The 20,034-nt window shown below is 42.3% G+C and overlaps 1 protein-coding gene across 1 annotated transcript in view; it reads left to right on the forward strand.

Moving 5' to 3' along the window:
* The window catches only part of akap6 (A kinase (PRKA) anchor protein 6), a 341,777-nt gene that overhangs the window by 312,558 nt on the left and 9,185 nt on the right, over positions 1-20,034 (forward strand). Inside the window, exon 12 of the mRNA XM_059987823.1 lies at positions 14,637-18,275. Within this exon, the coding sequence (XP_059843806.1) occupies positions 14,637-18,275 (3,639 nt within the window). The remainder of the gene's footprint in view (positions 1-14,636; positions 18,276-20,034) is intronic.

Below are 20,034 nucleotides of genomic sequence, written 5' to 3' on the forward strand. Positions count from 1 at the left end.
CAACCCCCTCCCAAGCACCTTCTCATTAACATTAAGCAGCTGTACCAGTCTCTAGCTAGTGCTACCATTTGGGCTGCTGTTGCCTGTAGATATCACACTGAGAACTTTGATAGAGTGCCAGTCTAGTTGGATTTTTCTTAGCCATTCATGTCCCAAAAGTGCTGGCCCTCCACTTTTCAATACATAGAACTCTAATCATTGTGTTTGGCCTCCATATGTCACATTTAGTTTTAGTTTGCCTTTGGGAGACACTTTAAGTCTTTAGCATCACTGAGGTCTTCTCTAATGGTATCTTAGAAAACAGACTGCTGTCATCCTCTGGAATTATGGACAAAGCTGACCCTGTATCCATTTCCATTTTCAGTTTTACATCGGACACATCTATTGTGATCACAATGATTTTGTGACCTGATTCAGTTCTAGGCATGGCAGCTCACCTTTGCCAGACTGTTGTTTGACTCTGTTTTACATTCTGTAACTTTGTGCATTTGCTTAGTTTTGTGTTTGAGATTTTTCACTTGGTTGTGGTTTTTCTCTGCCTTGTACATTCTCTCCATGTAACCCTGTCAGCACTTTCTGCAGACTTTTTCTTTCAACCAACAGTCATTTGCATCATGGGAGGATTTGCCACATCAATAACATCTTTGGTTTTTGGCATCATTCAGGACACTTTGTGCATTTCGCATTCTAACCTCCTTTTCTGTAGTTCTGCTGCATCCTTTGCTGCTGTCTCTAATGATATTACAATGGTCAGTGTCCATTCTAAGGTTAGATCTCTTTCAGATAATAGCCTTTGAGTGCTTTGAGTATACATGCCACATACAAGCCTGTCCCTTAATGCATCAGAAAGTCCATCTCTAAAGTCACAGAACTGGGAACATTTGCACAGTTCTGCAATGTATTCAGAAATGCTTTCATTTTTTGACTGGTTCCTTCTGTAAAATCTAAATCTCCCAGCTATTGCCAGCAGTTTAGGGCTCAAGTGCTTTTATAAAATTGTAACGATTTCATTGAATGTCTTGCTTGCTAGCTTTTCAGGGGCTACTAGATTGCAAAAGAGACTGAAGCTAAGAAGTGTGATACTTCTTTTTCTCCTCCACATTGTTTGTGCTACAATACAGTTCAACCCTCTCAATATACAAGTCCCAGCCTTTATTAGTGCTATCAAATTTAAATTCAGGTAATTAAGTTGAATTTTAGAAACAGAACTCTCATCAATGATGTCAATGAAACTTCCAGATTTTTGTAATAACTCATCTGGTTCACAAGTTCTCCTTGTGGAAAGAATTCAGCTACCTCTACCAGGTGCAACCTACAGTCTTTAAAGGTCATTGAATGTTAGAAATATTTGAAGATTATTAAAATTGCTCTCAGATTTCACTAATGATAAAGCTCTGGCTCAGCTTGCTTTTGTCAGTGGCAGTTTAGAGGAAGGGACTCTGCTCTGAGGTGCAGTTTCTCACACACAGTAATTGGAGTTCATTGTGCATATGAGATAGAGCCTTCACATTTGGCAATACTGGCAACAGTCTGTGAAGGACTAAAACCAAAAGCATATTCCTTCAGTTTAGACAATGTGTCTGTAACTGGAGATCATTGTCTTAGGGGAAGGGATCAGCTATTTAAGACTGAAATGAGGAAAAGGTGCTTCCATGAAATGCACATGAATCTCTGGCACTCTCTAATTCGAGTGATGAGGGATAAATGTTAATCATTTTTAAGCACCACAATTAAGAGATATGGTATTGGGTATGTTAGTATAAAGGAAATTTGAGCTATGAACATCGAAAAAGACAGTGTAGATTTATTGAGGCCTGTAGCATTGTGTTTCTTTAATGTCAAGAGTAAAAGTTATATGTAGAGAGTACATATTACAATAATAACATAACAAAGGCATTCAAGAAAGAAATCAATTTAAAATTGGTGTTGTTTGTGGCCTCATGAAAACATAAGTTCATAGTGCAATTTCCTAGATGTTATGAAATCAGGAACTTTTAAATTTGAATAATAGTCTAAAGGATTTGTTATTTTTAATTTATGACAAATTATGTTTCTTTTCAGATTATGTATTGATAATTGAAAATACTGCAGCATCTGTAAATTTACTGCTGGAAGCATATGGCCACTTATTTTTGAACTTACTCAGCAAATTAATCCATTATAAATGTAGTTTATGAGTTATATTATTGTCATAGGGCAAAATACCAATTTGCCTTGATACAAAGTAGAATAAATATTGATAGGCAATGCTTTCTTCAAAGTGACTCTGAACTTCATTACAGAAGATATAGTGATTTTATTCAACATTTTCTTTTAATATACTCTGTTATATGCTTGTCAATTGTTTCAGCTCCAAAAGGTGCATTTCTCTTGAGTGTGATAGTGTTGGGTTTGCTGTCTGCAAAGCCCTAAACTCAAAAGGAGGTTTAAAGCCCTATCTGATATCGGCATTTGTAGGTACCTTCACTATAGGGAAGTTATACTGTCTCAATTGACTCTTCAAAGACAAGCTTACTTCCCTGATTAATCTCTGTGGTGAGGTCTAATGGCCAATACCCACTACTGAGTGGTGGGTACCACTTTCTACCCAGGAGGAGATACTTCCGGCTAACAAAGTAGTTTAAATGGTTTATTTTATTTTTAATGATATACATTTAAATTTAGTCAAGTTCAAAGTTCAAACAAAATTTTTGCTAACAAAGTACATATACGTCAGCATATACAATCCTGAGATTCATTTTCTTGTGGGCATGCTCAACAAATCTATAGAATAACTATAACAATAATCAATGGAAGACCACCCAACTAGGATGTTCACCCAGAGGGCAAAAGACAACAAACTGTGCAAATGCAAATATGAATAAATAGTGATAAATAATGAGAATGTGAGATGAAGAGTCCTTGAAAGTGAGTTCATTAGTTGTGGGAGTATTTCAATGATGGGGCGAGTGAAGTTATCCCCTTTTGTTTAAGAGCCTGAATGAAGGTTGAGGATTAGGAACTGTTTTTGAACCTGGTGGTGTACTTTCTCTCACTCAATGTCAGCAACACCAAGGAGCTGGTTACAGACTCCTGTACCTTCTTCCTGATGGCAGTAGTGAGAAGAGAACATGACCTGGTTGGTAGGAATCCCTGATGACAGACGTTGATTTTCCATGGCAGCATTTCACATAGGTGTGCTCAACATTCTCAAGAGGTCAAAAATTAATCAGTGATTTAATTGAAATAGGCTATGGAAAAATATTGGTTAAGTTACTGCACAAACTTTACTCAAGATGGTCAGGGCCAAATCCACTATTTTTTATAGGATTTTCCATTCAAGTGCATTGGTGTTTCCATACCAACCTGTAAAACAGCCCATGTATATAGTCTATGAAGTTTATAATCAATTCCTTGGTCTTGTTGACATTGAGTGAGAGATTGTTATTATGACACCACTTAGCCAAATTTTCAATCTCCCTTCTAAGTGCTGATTCATCCCGTCCTTTGATTTGGCCCACAACAGAATATAGTACATAATTATGTAGTTTTTAATGCACATTTAAAACTCATGATGGATTTCTGATTTATAAAAGATTTCTAAATTCCAAAAGATTTTTCCAAAGGATTTCCAAACACAGGTACAGCTCTTATGAACTAAAAGGACATACCATTGAGTTGCAGATGAGCAAGTCTTCCATTGTAGAAACTGAAGATTGAGGAATTAATTCTAGTTCTTTCTTTCACCCTGTCTTTCTGTTATTCCCTTTGGCATTATTAGCAATCTCACACACTTCTTCACATTGATACTGTTTTGCTACTAGAGTTTGACATTATCTGCATCTGATGTTTTTCAACTACCTTTGCTGGGACAAAGTAATTCACAAAGATAGTCTAAAAGCTTCTGGGGACGGAGTTCCCAGACACCCAAAATTAATGCTGTGAGGGCTGACTCTTGGAGTACACAAATATCCTAACTATTGATTGATCAATGATACTTGTGACTATGCTTGATATACTATTTGACAAAATAGTCTGGTCTACCAGTTTCCTTGGTACAAGTAACTTTGCCAGTGTTGTCTGGTTTGATGCAGAACAATTAACATAACCCTTTTGATTAAACATGGGCCTACAAGATCTCACTGTTTTTCTTATTTACAACAAGAAGGTGTGAAAAGAATATTGGTTAAAAGTTTAACTTTGTCAAAAGCAACTCTAACACTTTGGAAAGATCATGCTGCTCTGATAGAAAGATGTGGATAGAAATTGGCCTCTAGGACTCTGAAAAATGACTATCACATGAAGAAAATGTTATTTTAAGAATCTGTAACAAAAAGCTATGAAAATAATGGACCTATTTGGATTGTAAACTTATTGTTTTTGTTTGAATTAATATTTTTGTAATAAGTCTACACACTAAGGGACAGGATTGTGGTGGACAGGAACTATTGATAGGAACTGCTACCCACAGTCCCTGCACAACCACACTTAGCTGTCCAGGATTTGCAGGGTCCATGACAACCATTTGCTTCCTGCAGTCCAGTGACCTGACCTAGATGAGAACTGGGCTTCAAATACTATACTGCGTAGGCCCTGACACTGAAATATGCCACCCCCTCACATGCATTTAAACTACGCCCTCTAATTGTTGACTCCTCCACCCTTAGATAAAAGACAATGAGCATCCACCTTATCTATGTCCCTCATGACTTTACTGATCCTCATCAGATCAACTCTTAGCCTCCTTTCTCATCAATTTCTTTCTATAGTACAGGTGATCAGAACTCCATGCAGTATTCTGGGTGCAGTCTTATCAATGCATAGTGCATTTATATCCCAGTGCACAGCATGATATCCCAATGCTTGCACACATTTTTCTGGCCAGAAAATGGAAGTGTGCCTTATGCCTTCTTCACCATCTTATCTACCCATTGCTACCACTTGCAGGAAACTATGTAAAGGTACCCCAAAGTCTCTCTATTCTACAACACTCCACAGGACCTTGTCATTCCATGGGTGTGTTCCACTCTGGTTTAATTTCTAAAAATACGTCACCATACTTATCGGAGTTAGAGCACAGTAGTGTAGTGGTTAGCACAACGTTATTGCAATTCAGGGCACTGGAGTTTGGAGCTCAATTCCGGCATCCTCTGTAAGCAAGTTTGTACATTCCTTTCCATGTGCACAAGGGGTTTTCTCTGGGTGCTCCAATTTCCTCCCACTGTCCAAAGACATACCAGTTAGTATGTTAATTAGTCATTGTAAATTGTTCCTGTGATTAAGCTAGAGTTAAATTGGTGGGTTACTGTGCAGCGTAGCTCAGTGGGCTGGAAAAGCTTGTTCCACACTGTATCTCTAAATAAATAAACAGCATCAGCCATTCCTTTGCTCATTTCCCCATTGATCTTGGTCCTTTTATAACCTTACACAAACCTTTTCACTGCCCATTACACTGTCAGTTTTGGTGTCATCTGTAAACTTACCAAAACATACCACCTCACCTAGATTCTCATCCAAATCATTAATATATATGACAGACAACAGGAGTTAACACTGATACCTGTGGCACACTACAGGTCAGTGGTCTCCACACAGAAAGAAAATAGTACTCCACTATCATTCTCTGACCTGCTCTATCAATTTTATATCCATTTAGCTAGCTCACCTTAGGTCCAATAGAATTTCACTTTCTGGATCAGTTTATCATACAGGACCTTGTCAAAAATCTTGCTAAAATCTACAGACAATGTCTATAGCTCATATCTATAGCCCTCCCTCATCAAACCTTTGGTCACCTCTTCAAGAAACTCAATGAAATTTGTGAAAAATGATCCCCATCCTCAAAGCCTTGCTCACTATCCCTAATCAATGTTTAACTTTACAAGTACAGTAAGACTATGTCTCTCAGAGTAATTTCCAGTAACTTTTCCACAATTTAAGTTAAGTTCACTGGCTTGTAGTCCCTTGACTTGTCTTTGCAGCTCTTCTAAAGCAGCCACCCTCAGTCTTCTAGTACTTCTTCCATGGCTGTTTTTTCCCTTGTTTCACACAATGCTCTATAATATACTTGGTCAGGTTCTTGAGATTTATCCACTTTTATCTGCATCATGGCCACCAACACCTTCTCTTACGCAATATTGATATGTTTCAGAACATCATTGTTCTTTTCCCTGATTGCCCTCACTTCCATGACCCTCCTCATGAGAACTAAAGGTGAAAATATTCAATCAAGACTCCACTCATTTCCTGTGGCTTCATGCATAGATAACCACACATCCTTAATGAGACTTAATCTCTCCCCCAATACCCTTTTGCTCTTAATATATGCTTGTAGAATGTCTTAAGATTCTCCATTCCCCTCTCTATCAGGCATATCTCATGTCACCGTTTTGGTTTGCTTATTTCCATCTTCAGTGCACTGGTACATCCTTTATTCTCCTCAGATAATTTCTCAATCCCAGCTGTCTATGCCTCCTGACATATGCCTCTTTTTTTTTCCTGACTAAAGCCTCCAAAGCCCTCAAAAACCAGGGTTTCCTAATCCTGCCAGCCTTGCCTTCTACACTAACAGGATCCTTTTGGCACTGAGTTCTTGTTATGCCTCTTTTCAAAGCCTGCCATTTGTCAAACATCCTTTAACCTGCTAACAGAGTCTCCCAATCAATCTTTACAGGTTACTGTCTAATGTTATTTAAATTAGTCTTTTGCCAATTTTGTACTTTAACTTGTGGACTAGATTAGAGAATATAAATAGCTTATTCCTATTGCTATCTTGCAATCAGATAAGAACTGAAAATTACCCGTGGCTATTGCAGAAGTGCGGGAGTGCACGATCAGAATAAGATGGATGTGTGCAGGGGATAAAAGTGTTTTGAGAGCTAGAAATAGAGAAGTAGTTATTATTAAATGGGATGCAGTGAAATGGTAATAATGGGCAGGACTGTTAGAACCTCCACCCTGTTGAGCTGAAGCTCAAGTGGTAGCACTTCTGATGTGCTGCTGGATGCAGCGCCAAGGCAGCTTGGGGATGCACCATCAAGATCCATGACTTTAAGTTTACTTGTTGCTTATGGATTGTTCTACTTTGAGGGACAACCTGGACAGAGATATCTCCAGGACATTGGGAGTCACAGTGCTGCAAATGGTTTGTCTTTTGATCTACTGAGCAATCAATAATGGAGCCACAGGTATGGTGGTTTTCAATCAATGATCAGTGTTGGCGCTTGCAGAGAAGGATGGCTTTCAAAATTAGGGTAGATAGGATGGGATATAGTAAAATCGATGAACAGGTAAAGCATTGAGTAGGCAGCCAACATCAGGGACTTACAGGGTAGAGGGAAAATCAAAAATGAAGTAAGAGTCTGGGACCATGTTGGATATGGGCTACCACTGGAACCTCAGGGATCAGGGAGTCAATTGCTGGATTGACTGAGTGGGAACTCAATGGGGTCGGACTTGCTTATATTGGAGCAAAGCCTTGGTTGACCAGACAGCATCAAACAAGGGTAGCTGCTAGGACAATATGTATTGATTTCACCAACAACAAAAGAACAACAATCGATGCACATCAGACATGCAAACATGACTCATGATAGAAAATGTCAAATTGAATTTCCAAAGAGATGCATTAAAACCAAGAAATTGTATTTCATTTCATGATGTGTACATTTTTATTTGAATAGCCCCATCCAACCTCATTTCTAGGCTAACATCCCTTCTTGTGGTAACTTCAATAAGAAATCATGGAAGTGCTTAAAACTTCTTGGTTAGCTTCTGACTTGGGTATTTTATTTCTTTCAGTAAAATCGATGGGTGTGACATTCCTCCCCTTCAAATGGGCAGGTTGCCAAACACCAAAATAAACAGATAGCTTTACTGAGGCCCCAAAGTAAAAATATTCTAAATTTTGATGATATTGAATAATTACAGCATCCACACGAATCACAACTTGCCCAATTGTAACAGTGAATTTGCAATACCCTTATATATTGATGAAATTATGTCCATCAAGAATTATGTAAAAAGAGTAAATGTGGCGACCCATTTCCTGGCACATCTGAACCGGCTCACAATTAGATAGCCTACGGGGGTTTGCGAGCACAGAGCTTTGGAGCCTCTGCGCCACGGAGGGCAGGTTGAGGGAGGCTTAAAAGTGAGGCTGAGGATTTCGAATAAAGTTTTTCCTTCGACCGCAGTTACCGACTCCGTGTCATAATTTTAGTGCTGCATGTAGCACACCGCTACAATTGGTGACCCCGACGGTCCAAACGATTTTTGGACCAGAAATGACCAACGCCGCCTCTGTTCATGCAGTTTCGTTGAAACTGTCAGGTTTCTGGACACAGCGACCGAACCTATGGTTCCAGCAAGCCGAAGCCCAATTCCACGTTCACCAGATCACCTCAGAAGAGACCCGCTACTACTACGTGGTGAGCTCCCTCGACCAGGACACAGCGGCCCAGGTCGCGGAGTTCGTACAGTCGCCCCCGGCAGACGGCAAGTACACGGAATTCAAAGCCCTGCTCCTCAGGACTTTCAGACTCTCACGGTGCGAGCGGGCTGCCCGTTTACTGCACCTGGACGGCTTGGGCGACAGACCTCCTTCATCTTTAATGAATGAGATGTTGTCTCTGGCCGACGGACACACACCCTGCCTCGTGTTTGAGCAGGCATTCCTGGAGCAGCTGCCCGAGCACATACGCCTGCTGCTGTCCGACGTGGATTTCAGTGACCCCCGGAAGGTGGCAGCCCGGGCGGACTTGCTGTGGAACGCCAAAAAGGTGAGCGGGGCGTCCATCGCACAGATTACCCAGCCACATTCCCAGCAGCAAACCAGTCCAGGCCCGGCCGCAGAGCCCGCCAACCCCCGGCCCAATGAACACTGGTGCTTCTACCACCAGTGGTGGGGCGCAGAAGCCCGCCGTTGTCGCCCGCCCTGCAAGTTCCTGGGAAACGCCAGGGCCAGCCGCCACTGATGGCTACGGCAGCTGGCCATCGGGATAGCCTCCTGTATGTGTGGGACAGAAGGTCGGGACGCCGGTTTTTGATCGACACTGGTGCCGAGATCAGCGTTTTACCTCCGACAAGTTACGACACCCGCAGCAGGGCACCAGGGCCCCCCCTGAGGGCCGTGAACGGCAGCACTGTAAGGACCTATGGCACCCGTCAGGTGCAGCTACAGTTCAGCTCCAGCCAGTTCACGTAGGACTTTACACTGGCCGCCGTAGCCCAACCGCTTCTGGGTGCGGATTTTTTGCGGGCTCACAGCCTACTGGTCGACCTGCCCAGGAAGAGACTGGTACACGCTGAGACCTTTCAGACGTTCTCCCTGGGTGCAGCCCAGTTGCCAGCCCCTCACCTCGGCTCCATCACGCTGTCCGACAACGACTTCACCAGGGTCTTGGTGGATTTCCCATCGGTTCTGGCACCGCAGTTCACAGCGGCCATGCCCTGACACGGCATACAGCACCACATCCCGACCCAGGGACCGCCCCTCCACGCCCGCGCTCGGTGGCTTCCCTCGGACAAGCTCCGACTGGCGAAGGAGGAGTTCCAGAGGATGGAGGAATTGGGGATCATCCGGCGGTCCGACAGCCCATGGGCCTCCCCCCTGCACATGGTGCCCAAAGCGACGGGAGGTTGGAGACCATGCGGTGACTACCACAGGCTGAACGAGGCTACCACACCGGACCACTACCCTGTGCCGCACATTCAGGACTTTGCAGCAAACCTGCACGGTGCACAAATCTTCTCCAAGGTAGACCTCGTCCGAGGGTACCATCAAATCCCGATGCATCCTGACGACGTCCCCAAAACGGCTCTCATCACCCCGTTTGGCCTTTTCGAGTTCCTCCGCATGCCGTTCGGCCTGAAGAATGCCACACAAACGTTCCAGCGGTTAATGGACGCGGTGGGACGGGACCTGGACTTCGCATTCATCTATTTGGACGACATCCTCATAACCAGCAGCAGTCATCAGGAGCATCTGTCCCACCTCTGTCAACTCTGCGCCTGATTGAGTGAGTACGGTCTTACAATCAACCTCGCCAAATGCCAGTTCGGACTCGATACCATTGACTTCCTGGGCCACAGGATTACTAAAGACGGGGCAACCCCTCTGCCCGCTAAGGTAGATGCGGTCCGCTACTTCCCCCAACCCACCACGATCAAAGGCCTTCAGGAATTCGGAGGTATGGTCAATTTCTACCACCGCTTCCTCCCTTCAGCTGCCCGGATCATGCGCCCCCTGTTCGCCCTGATGTCAGGTCCGAGCAAGGACATTACCTGGGACGAGGAGTCCGCCGCCGCTTTCGTTCAAATGAAGGAAGCTTTGGCGAACGCCGCAATGCTAGTATATCCCAGAATGGACGCCCCTACCGCCCTCACAGTGGACGCATCTAACACGGCAGTCGGTGGGGTGCTGGAGCAACTCATCACGGGTCGCTGGCAACCCCTGGCGTTTTTCAGCAAACACCTGCGGCCACCCGAGCTCAAGCACAGTGCTTTCGACCGGGAACTGTTGGCGCTCTACCTGGCAATCCGGCATTTCAGGTACTTCCTAGAAGGTCGGCCCTTCACCGCGTTCACAGACCACAAACCGCTTACCTTTGCGTTTACGAAAGTATCTGACCCCTGGTCGTCCTACATCTCTGAATACACGACGGATGTCCGGCACATCTCGGGTAAGGACAATGTCGTGGCGGATGCGCTCTCTCGCCCTACCATTCATGCCCTTTCCCAAGGGGTAGACTTTGAGGCACTGGCAGAGGCACAGCAGGCAGATGAGAAGATTCCGAGTTACAGAACCGCAGTCTCCGGTTTGCAGCTCCAGGACCTCCCTGTAGGCCCGGGTGAGAGGACCCTACTCTGTGACGTCGCCACCGGCCAGCCCCGTCCCGTCGTCCCAACTGCCTGGCGGCGCCGTGTTTTCGACTCCATTCATAACTTGGCGCATCCCTCCATCCGGACAACTGTCCGGATGGTTTCCAGCAGGTTCGTTTGGCACAGACTCCGCAAACAGGTCAGTGAATGGGCTAAAATGTGCACGCACTGCCAGACGGCCAAGGTGCAGCGGCACACCAAAGCCCCACCGCAATTCCATCCCGCCCACCGGCGTTTCGACCACATTCACGTGGATATCGTGGGCCCCCTGCCAGTGTCGCGCGGAGCGCGGCACCTCCTGACTATCGTGGACCGGTTCACAAGATGGCCAGAAGCGGTCCCGCTCACCGACACCACCTCCAAATCTTGCGCCCGAGCCCTGATCACCACCTGGATATCTCGCTTTGGTGTACCGGCCCACATTACCTCCGACAGAGGTGCCCAGTTCACCTCCAGCCTGTGGTCAGCTATGGCCAGCCTTCTGGGGACTCAGCTGCACCACACAACTGCCTACCACCCACAGTCGAACGGGCTAGTGGAGCGTTTCCACCGTCACCTGAAGTCGGCCCTCATGGCCCGCCTGCGAGGAGCCAACTGGGCGGACGAGCTTCAATGGGTCCTACTCGGCATCCGCACAGCGCCCAAGGACGACCTGCACGCCTCGTCAGCCGAGTTGGTATACGGCGCGCCCCTGGTCATCCCCGGGGAGTTCCTACCAGCCCCACGGGTGCAAGAGGAAGATCCAGCAGCAGTCCTGGGCAGACTACGCGAGAAGCTCGGTAACCTGGCCCCCATACCCACTTCACAGCACGGGCGGAACCCGGCCTGTGTACCCAAAGACCTGCAGAACTATAAGTTTGTGTTTGTACGAAGGGGCGGGCATCGGCCACCGCTGCAGCGGCCATACGAGGGGCCGCTTATGGTGCTCCGGAACGACGGGTCCACGTTCATGCTGGACGTTGGGGGGAAAGAGGAGGTTTTCATGGTGGACCGCCTCAAACCGGCCCATGTGAACCTGGCGCAACCGGCCGAGTTTCCGGCACCTCGGCGCAGAGGCCGACCTCCCAAGCAGGTTCCGGCCCAGACTGTGGACATTGGGAGGGTGTATCGCCGGTTCTGGGGAGGGGTTATGTGGCGACCCATTTCCTGGCGTATCCGAACCGACTCACAATTAGATAGCCTATGGGGGTTTGCGAGCACAGAGCTTTGGAGCCTCTGCGCCACGGGGGGCAGGTTGAGGGAGGCTTAAAAGTGAGGCTGAGGATTTCCAATAAAGTTTTTCCTTCGACCGCAGTTACCGACTGTGTCGTAATTTTAGTGCTGCATGTAGCACACCGCTACATAAATACCATAAAAATGAATATATTCCCTAGACTACAATACTTATTTCAATCACTACCAATACAACTACCTCAGAAGTTTTTTCAAGAGTTAAACAAATATGTGAGGAAGTTTCTTTGGAAAGGTAAGATGTCAAGAATATCACTGGAAAAATTGACATGGAAATTTGATCTAGGAGGGTTACAATTTCCAAATTTTAAGAATTATTATAAAGCAAACCAACTTAGATTTATTGCATCTTTTTTTGAGAAAGATAAACCGGCATGGATTAGAATAGAACTAGATAAAATAGGAGAAAATACACCAGAAGATTTTGTATATAAATGGGAATCTAAATGGATATGGGAAAAGAAAGAATCTCCTATATTAAAACATTTGATTGACTTATGGAATAAGATAAATATTGATAATGAGACAAAGAAATCTTTATTAGCAAAGAGACCTTTAATTCAAAATAGACTTATTCCTTTTACCATGGATAATCAACTTTTATATAATTGGTTTCAAAAAGGGATTAGATATATAGGAGATTGTTTTGAAGGAGGTATATTAATGTCATTTGATCAATTAAACAATAAATATAAAGTATCAAACAATACTCTTTTTTGTTACTTTCAACTAAGGGCTTATTTAAGAGAAAAATTAGGTCAAACAATGTTATTGCTGAAATCTAATGAAATAGAAACTTTAATTCAAAAAGGAAAGATTAAAAAATTTATCTCTTGTATGTATAACTTGATTCAAAAACAGGCAATTAAACAAGGAGTCCATAAGTCAAGACAAAAATGGGAATATTAAAATTGAAGAAATAATTTGGTCAAGACTATGTCTTGATAGTATGACAAATACAATAAAAGTCCGGTTAAGATTAGTGCAATATAATTTTTTACATCAATTATATATTACACCACAAAAAATAAATTAATTAAACCCAAATTTATCCGATCAGTGTTTCCGATGTAAACAAACTTTTTACATTCCACTTGGTCTTGTTCTAAAATTCAACCTTTTTGGACAAATTTAAGAGTTTTATTGGAACAAATTATTGGAACACAACTTCCACATAATCCAATATTATTTTTACTAGGTGATATTGAAGGGATAAAACCGAAACCCAAATTGAATAAATATCAGAAAGAATTTATAAAAATTGCATTGGCAGTAGCCAAAAAGGCTATTGCAGTTACTTGGAAATCGGATTCATACTTAAGTATAGATCATTGGAAGAAGGAAATTTATGGCTGTATTCCTCTTGAAAAAATTACTTACAATTTAAGAGATAAATATGAAACATTTTTGAAAATTTGGCGCCCTTATTTACAAAAGACAGGATTAAATATATAGGTGCTCCGAAGATGAAATAATTGGTTATTTGGGGAAAGAAATAAATATATATACTAAAGTTATTATGAACTCCATGGAGCATGTGGGGATCTTCCGATATCCAGGCACTCTTTCTTTCTTTCTTTTTTTTCCTTTCTTTCTTTCTTTTTTATATAGGGATGTTAGGGGGGAGGGGTTAGGGTATATATATATTTTTTTTCATATATTTTCTTTTATTTCTGTAATTATTTGAAAACTCAATAAAAAAAGTTTAATAAAAAAAAGAATTATGTAAAAAATAGAGAAGTCACATTACTTGATATCATCAGTTATGGGCAAATCAACTGTATTATTTAGTCTTTTACAGAAATCTATGTAACATGCTGTCCACAAAAGCAGTATTTAGATTGATTCTACTCTCTAACTTTCATGTCTGGAATCTGGATGCGCATCCAGATATTTCTAAATACATGATAAGGATTTCAGCTTGGATTATACATTTACTGTACAAATGTATACAGTAAGTTTCAGATATTTCATCCCCATGAATAACCTCACTGCTGAGGGAATAAGCCCTTCCTGTGTACCTTCTGATATTTTTTGGGACGTCAATTGAACTTCTCCTTAGTCTCCTCTGATTTGAGGAAAGTGATGCCAGACTAGATGATGCTTTCCCATAACTAAATAAATTTGCCCATAAACCTTATCTAAATTTTCTACCATATCATTGTAATAAAGTATGCAGTGTACACTAGTGTGTTAGGAAATTCTAAACTGATTTCCCTAATCTTAGTCTATGCTTGAGTCAAGTTTTTTATCACCTAGAATTTTCCCCATATCCTTAAATCATTGATATAGGTCATAAAACACAAGGAACACAGTACCAGGCTCTGAAGAAACCCACTTCAGATAGGTCCTGCTGAAGGGTCTCTGCCTGAAAAGTTGAGTGTACTCTTTTCCTCGATGCTACCTGGTCTGCTGAGTTTCTCCAGCATTCTGTGTGTGTTGTTCAGATAGCCTCTTGTTCAATATTGTTTAAAGTGCTACTCATTGATTTATCAATGCTCAATAAAACAAAACTAACACTTAAAAATATTTTTGTTATCTTTTAGGTCTCCTTAAGCTGTATTGAACCTGGCCTGATGGACTTAAATATCTCAGGTGAAGATTCACTGGAATGGGATGAAACAGACATGAGTAACAATTTGATTGGTATCCAAGATGAAACACTTGATCTTGCATGCAAGCAGAATGATGTATCAAAATTTTCACCTGGACCTATGAATAATCTCATTGAAGAACTTATGTTGGACGATTATAGCAGTGGGCCTGGAGAATCACTATACAGTCCTGGTGAACCACCTATTTCCTCTTGTCCATATTCCCATCAGCACCACAGCTTAAATAATCTACAGCTGCCTGGAAGAGATTTTTCATCATACTTCAATAATGCACCAAATTTTTCCAATGCAAAGCTTCTAACCAATTTACAAAGGAGTGCAAGTAAAGATTCTTCTTTCTCCTCTGATGATTCTTTGCCAGACTTACTGGGTGATTTGATCCCAGTAAAAGAGGACAACCCATTAGCACTGAGGCATGAGAGTGAGAGTGGAATAGTTAGTGAAGGTGATGCAGAAACAACTTCTCTGTCAAACCACGTTGATCAAGTACAAACTAAGCTAGCTAGCAAACCTCTGCACCCCCTAATAGAATTGAAACATAAAGATTGTCCGATTCAATCATGCATTTGTAAAAGGCAAGATTCGCTTGGAAAGAAGGAAATAAAGAATATAGCAGAAACACAAAGAACAAAAAGTGAAACAGAATTGTCAAAAAAAATTCAATCACAGTGTCTGAGTAATGAGGGCAATCTACAGCCATTTCATCCGAATAAAATTAGTTCAAAGGATTTTTCAAATGATCTGGAGGCGCAATATGATGTATTCACATTTTATGACTATTCCTACCTACAGGGCCCTGAGCTTGAGTTAAACATAAGTCACACAGCTGAAAGAAAGGAAACTACTAATGGGAATGTGAGCCCAAAACCAGTTGAAATTATTTATAAAAATGGACTCTCATCTCCAGATGGCACACTAGACTTGGCTAGGTCAGAAAAATGCCTGCCAGCATCATCAAGTACAGTTAACCCTGAAAATGGTCCTAGTGAAATAGATGACAATGGAGTATCTCCAGATATAAATGAAACAGATCTCACATTTTTGTCTCAGAGATCATCTGTGGAGTCACTTTCAATTGCTGGTGACATATTTAGGCATGGAACTAACAATCACAAAAATGGTGATCTCCATCGCAGTACTTCCTTAGACAGCTGGGGTAATCCATGCAAAATCACAGAGGAGCTATTTAGCCTCCAAGGTTCAGGGGATATTAGCATCAGTAGTGATGCAGTGGGGGAGTTAAGCAAGAGAACATTGGACCTTTTGAAACGTTTAGAAAACATCCAGAATCCAATTAGTCCAAAATTAAAACGTAGTGTTTCTGATATCACACTGCAGAGCAACTCTCTTAAAATGTCATTCATTGGACAGCAATCATTTGATGCCACATCATCAGCAAATGAAGATTCTGCTGCTTCTCTCACAGAGCTAAGCAGCAGCGATGATCTCTCCTTATGCTCAGAGGACATAATTGTGCATAAAAACAGAATTCTGGATTCCAATGTATCATTCAAAAAGCGTGTTAATCACTCAGTAACTGATGAAGCTGATACCAATATAAGCATGATTGTAAATGTATCTTGTACTTCTGCTTGTACTGATGAAGAAGATGATAGTGATTTACTTTCCAGTTCAACCCTTACACTAACTGAAGAGGAACTGTGCATTAAAGATGATGATGATTCCAGTATTGCTACTGACGATGACATTAATGAAGAAAATAATCGCCTTTTAGATAGAGACTACATGAAGAATGAATTCCACCACTGGATTAAACCAATTTTTTCTGTCCCCCAAAAAGGAAAGAAAAAACTGAATCCAAAATTGAGTACAGGAGTAAAGGATCATTGCAAGGCAGACCCAAATAGTATCAGGTTACCTGCTTTCAAAAATTCTTCCACACTTCATCCATTTTTAAACAGTTCATTATCAAAGCAGTCCGAGTTTAAAGAATGTAAAAGTAATTTGCTCCATCCAAAAGAAAGACATTTCCTGCAGATTGAAACAGAAGCTCGCAGACACTGTAATCACCAGTTAAAAGATGATGTAGAGAATGGCAATGTGGAAAAATCTGCATTAAAAGATGAAAAAGAACTAAGTAGAATGTTAGACAGCAAAAAACATAATTCCTTTGAAAAGAGGAAAAATACTAGCAAAACCCATACAACAGAATGTTTGAAATCTGAATTATTTAATAAACCATTTGAACAAAAAACAGTATCACAACAGATTTCTGTTCCCCAGATCATGACACAACCCGAAAAGGATAAAAAGCTTATATATTTTGAAGACAATGGAATATCACCTACTTTTAACATTGATGGGGAGCCTACTTACATGAAGAGCCTTGAAACGTTTCCTGATGTTGAAGTATTAGATGGGGATAAATCTGCCATTGGTGAATATGAGGGAAAACAACAACATCAAGGTTCTCAAGCAGAATTGATGTTTAGCTGCCATGGTGATGAAGATACGGCCAGAAAAGATTCAGCTGTATCCTCATCTCATCATATTTCAGAAAACAGAGAGTTGGAGGAAGTTAACATTGATTGTGCAAAAGATATTTCAAACTGTACCTGCCACTCTAATATTCCTCATAGTGATGGGGAAGAAGATAGTTCGGTTCATAATTTTGTGAAGGAAATAATTGATATGGCATCTTCTGCCTTGAAGAATATATCTCAGCAGGACTCTGAAATGGTGAGTCCAACATCAGTGGCCCAGATCAAGGAAAAAGTGTTGAAACACTCTCACCGAGCTTTGCAGCTTCGAAAAGGAGACTTTTACTCCTATCTGTCCATATCTTCACACGACAGTGACTGTGGTGAAGTAAACACTTGCATAGATGAGAAAAGCAGTACACCATTACTGTTAGATTTAAGTGAAGAGGCTAGACTGGAAAACAATAGTGAAGAAGAGAACTTTCTACATGAAGAACAATCCGATAAATCCTGCCTATTTGATTCTGCATTACAAAAGGACCCTATTCCGGATGGATTACCATTGTTAAATGGTGGACTAGACATTGTGGCATCAAACACTACTAATGCGGCACCATTTGACCAAAGCACATGTGATAGAAATCTGAGTGAAACAAAAAAAGTTATTAAGGATCAAGATACATGTTTTGTTCCCATTAATCAAACAAGTAACCCACCAGAAGATAACAAATCATTGGAATGTGATATTCAAAATCCTTACCTTAATTCCTTGCATCCTACAGAACAAAGAAACAGAACAAAATATTCATCAGATAATAAGCCCTTCTCTGTCATGTCAAATGCTGAAATGGTTGAGGTCAGTAAACCTCTATTGAACAGGGAAAATTATGAAAATATTTCTGGAAATTGGTCTCATAGTATGAAAATTAATCCAGTGGTGGAGGTACAATCAAATGACATTAATTTTGAGAAACCAAAAGACAATTTGTCTCCTAGCACTAAAATAAATGTTCCACAAAATGGTCATGCTATTAAGGAAGATAACCAAGGTGCAGATTGCAAAGTCAAAGAAATCCTTTACAGGAAAGAAAATTATTGTGATGGGATCTTTAATTTGTCTCAAAAAGAGGTAGGTTATTTGCTACATTAATACTGTATAATTTTAATGTATCTCAATCTACTGTAGAATGACTGAAACTATATTCTACTTGTAACCCCCTGGGTCGCCTCAGGCTCGCTCAGCTCGTTCTCGTCTAGGGGGAGCAGCCTTCGGCCCCGCCAAACTGGGTAATCAGCTGGTGTGGATGCTGTGTGATGTCCCCGCCTCGCCCAAAAACAGACAGTACACCATAAGCGATTAAATGAGTACAATTTATAAAGGTTACTATAACTAAGTGATTAATAACGATACAGTATATATGAAGAGAAAATTAAAGAAAAGGCGCCAAACTTATCAAAGTCCAAACCACTTCGTGCACAACCGTTGGAGCTCAATTACTGAAGTCTTCTGGCCACCATTCGATCCCCTCCGAACTCCTCGACTCACAGCTCAGGACCCTCCGAACTCCTCGACTCTCCAAACAGCTCAGGACCCTCCGAGTGGTCAACCAAGCACATCTAGCTTCATCCCCCCCCCTCCTCGGAGAATCTCCCGGCCTCGGACCCCCCCTTTGGGGTCCGATCCTCGCCCAGCTTAGAGCATTGCGTCCTCTTTCTCGACCCCCTCGCGCCGATCTGCCCAAAAGCCCGTCAACAAAAGCTTACAGACTCAGAAGAAAGAACATTAATCCCCATTTGGTTTACCAAGGAATACCATTCTCGTTATCAGTAAATTAGCATTCCTGCTAGTTAACAAAAAGAAGAAACCCTCTTTACACTCTCCCTCCACCAAATAAAAGTCATGTCCTCATGACTACTAAATAACTCGCCACCTTTCCTGCCAACACACCGTAACCCAAGCACAAACAGTGACATCTCCTCCCCACACAGTAACCCTCACGCCCTGTTTTTCAGGCGCTACTTAGGCCAACTATCTGGGAGTTCCCTAACCCTTCTGAGACCTCCGTACCCCCTCACCTAAACCCTTCAGGCTTGGACACAACTGGGGATACCTTGGGCCCACTACCAACTCCTCTCTCAACCTCTCACTCATGCCCCACACTGCACACAGCTAACCCTTCCCGCTACACCTGACTCAATGGGAGAAGGGCCAAAGGTCTCTTCCTCAATCGAGGGAAAGTCAGCAAAAGGCAGCATGTACCACACATCCAGCACATCATCCATCGAATCTGTATTCTTCCTCATTCCTGTGATCGGTAGCTGCTGTTTGATCTTCTCCAAATCGAAACACGTGGCCTGCACTGCTCCTGCAGTCTCTTCAGCCTCCTGTTCAGTATTCACTGCACTTCTCTCCAGCTTTTTCTTCCTCATGACTTCTTCCAGATAAACTTTCAGGTTTTGCACTTCATTTGAACTGTCGATGGTCACCTTCAGGTTCCCTTCAAGCCTCCGCTTCTCTCTTCTGAGATTTGTCTGTAATTTCTTCACCTCCGCAAACTCCCCTCTCCGGGTTCTCAGTTTGCTATTACCCTCAGTCAGACAACTTTCTTCATTCTCTCCAACTTGTAAGTCTTCCGAATGGTTCCAGATCACTTTCTCCAGTCTCTCCGTCTTCATTTCAAACTTGATTCCGTAGAGACAGTCTCTCACGAGCTGCGACCTTCGCCAGCCCTGGCACGTGTCCCGAAAACACTTTAACTCGGTAGTTCTCAGCTGCTCCTGCAACGACCTCACTTCATATTCTCCTGAGGCAAATCCAAATACCAATAGATCATCCACATACACCAAAACTCCAAACGCCTCCACATCCCCTATGGTCTTCCACCTGC

This window comes from Hypanus sabinus, chromosome 2 (assembly GCF_030144855.1).
Source record: "Hypanus sabinus isolate sHypSab1 chromosome 2, sHypSab1.hap1, whole genome shotgun sequence".
NCBI lineage: Eukaryota > Metazoa > Chordata > Chondrichthyes > Myliobatiformes > Dasyatidae > Hypanus > Hypanus sabinus.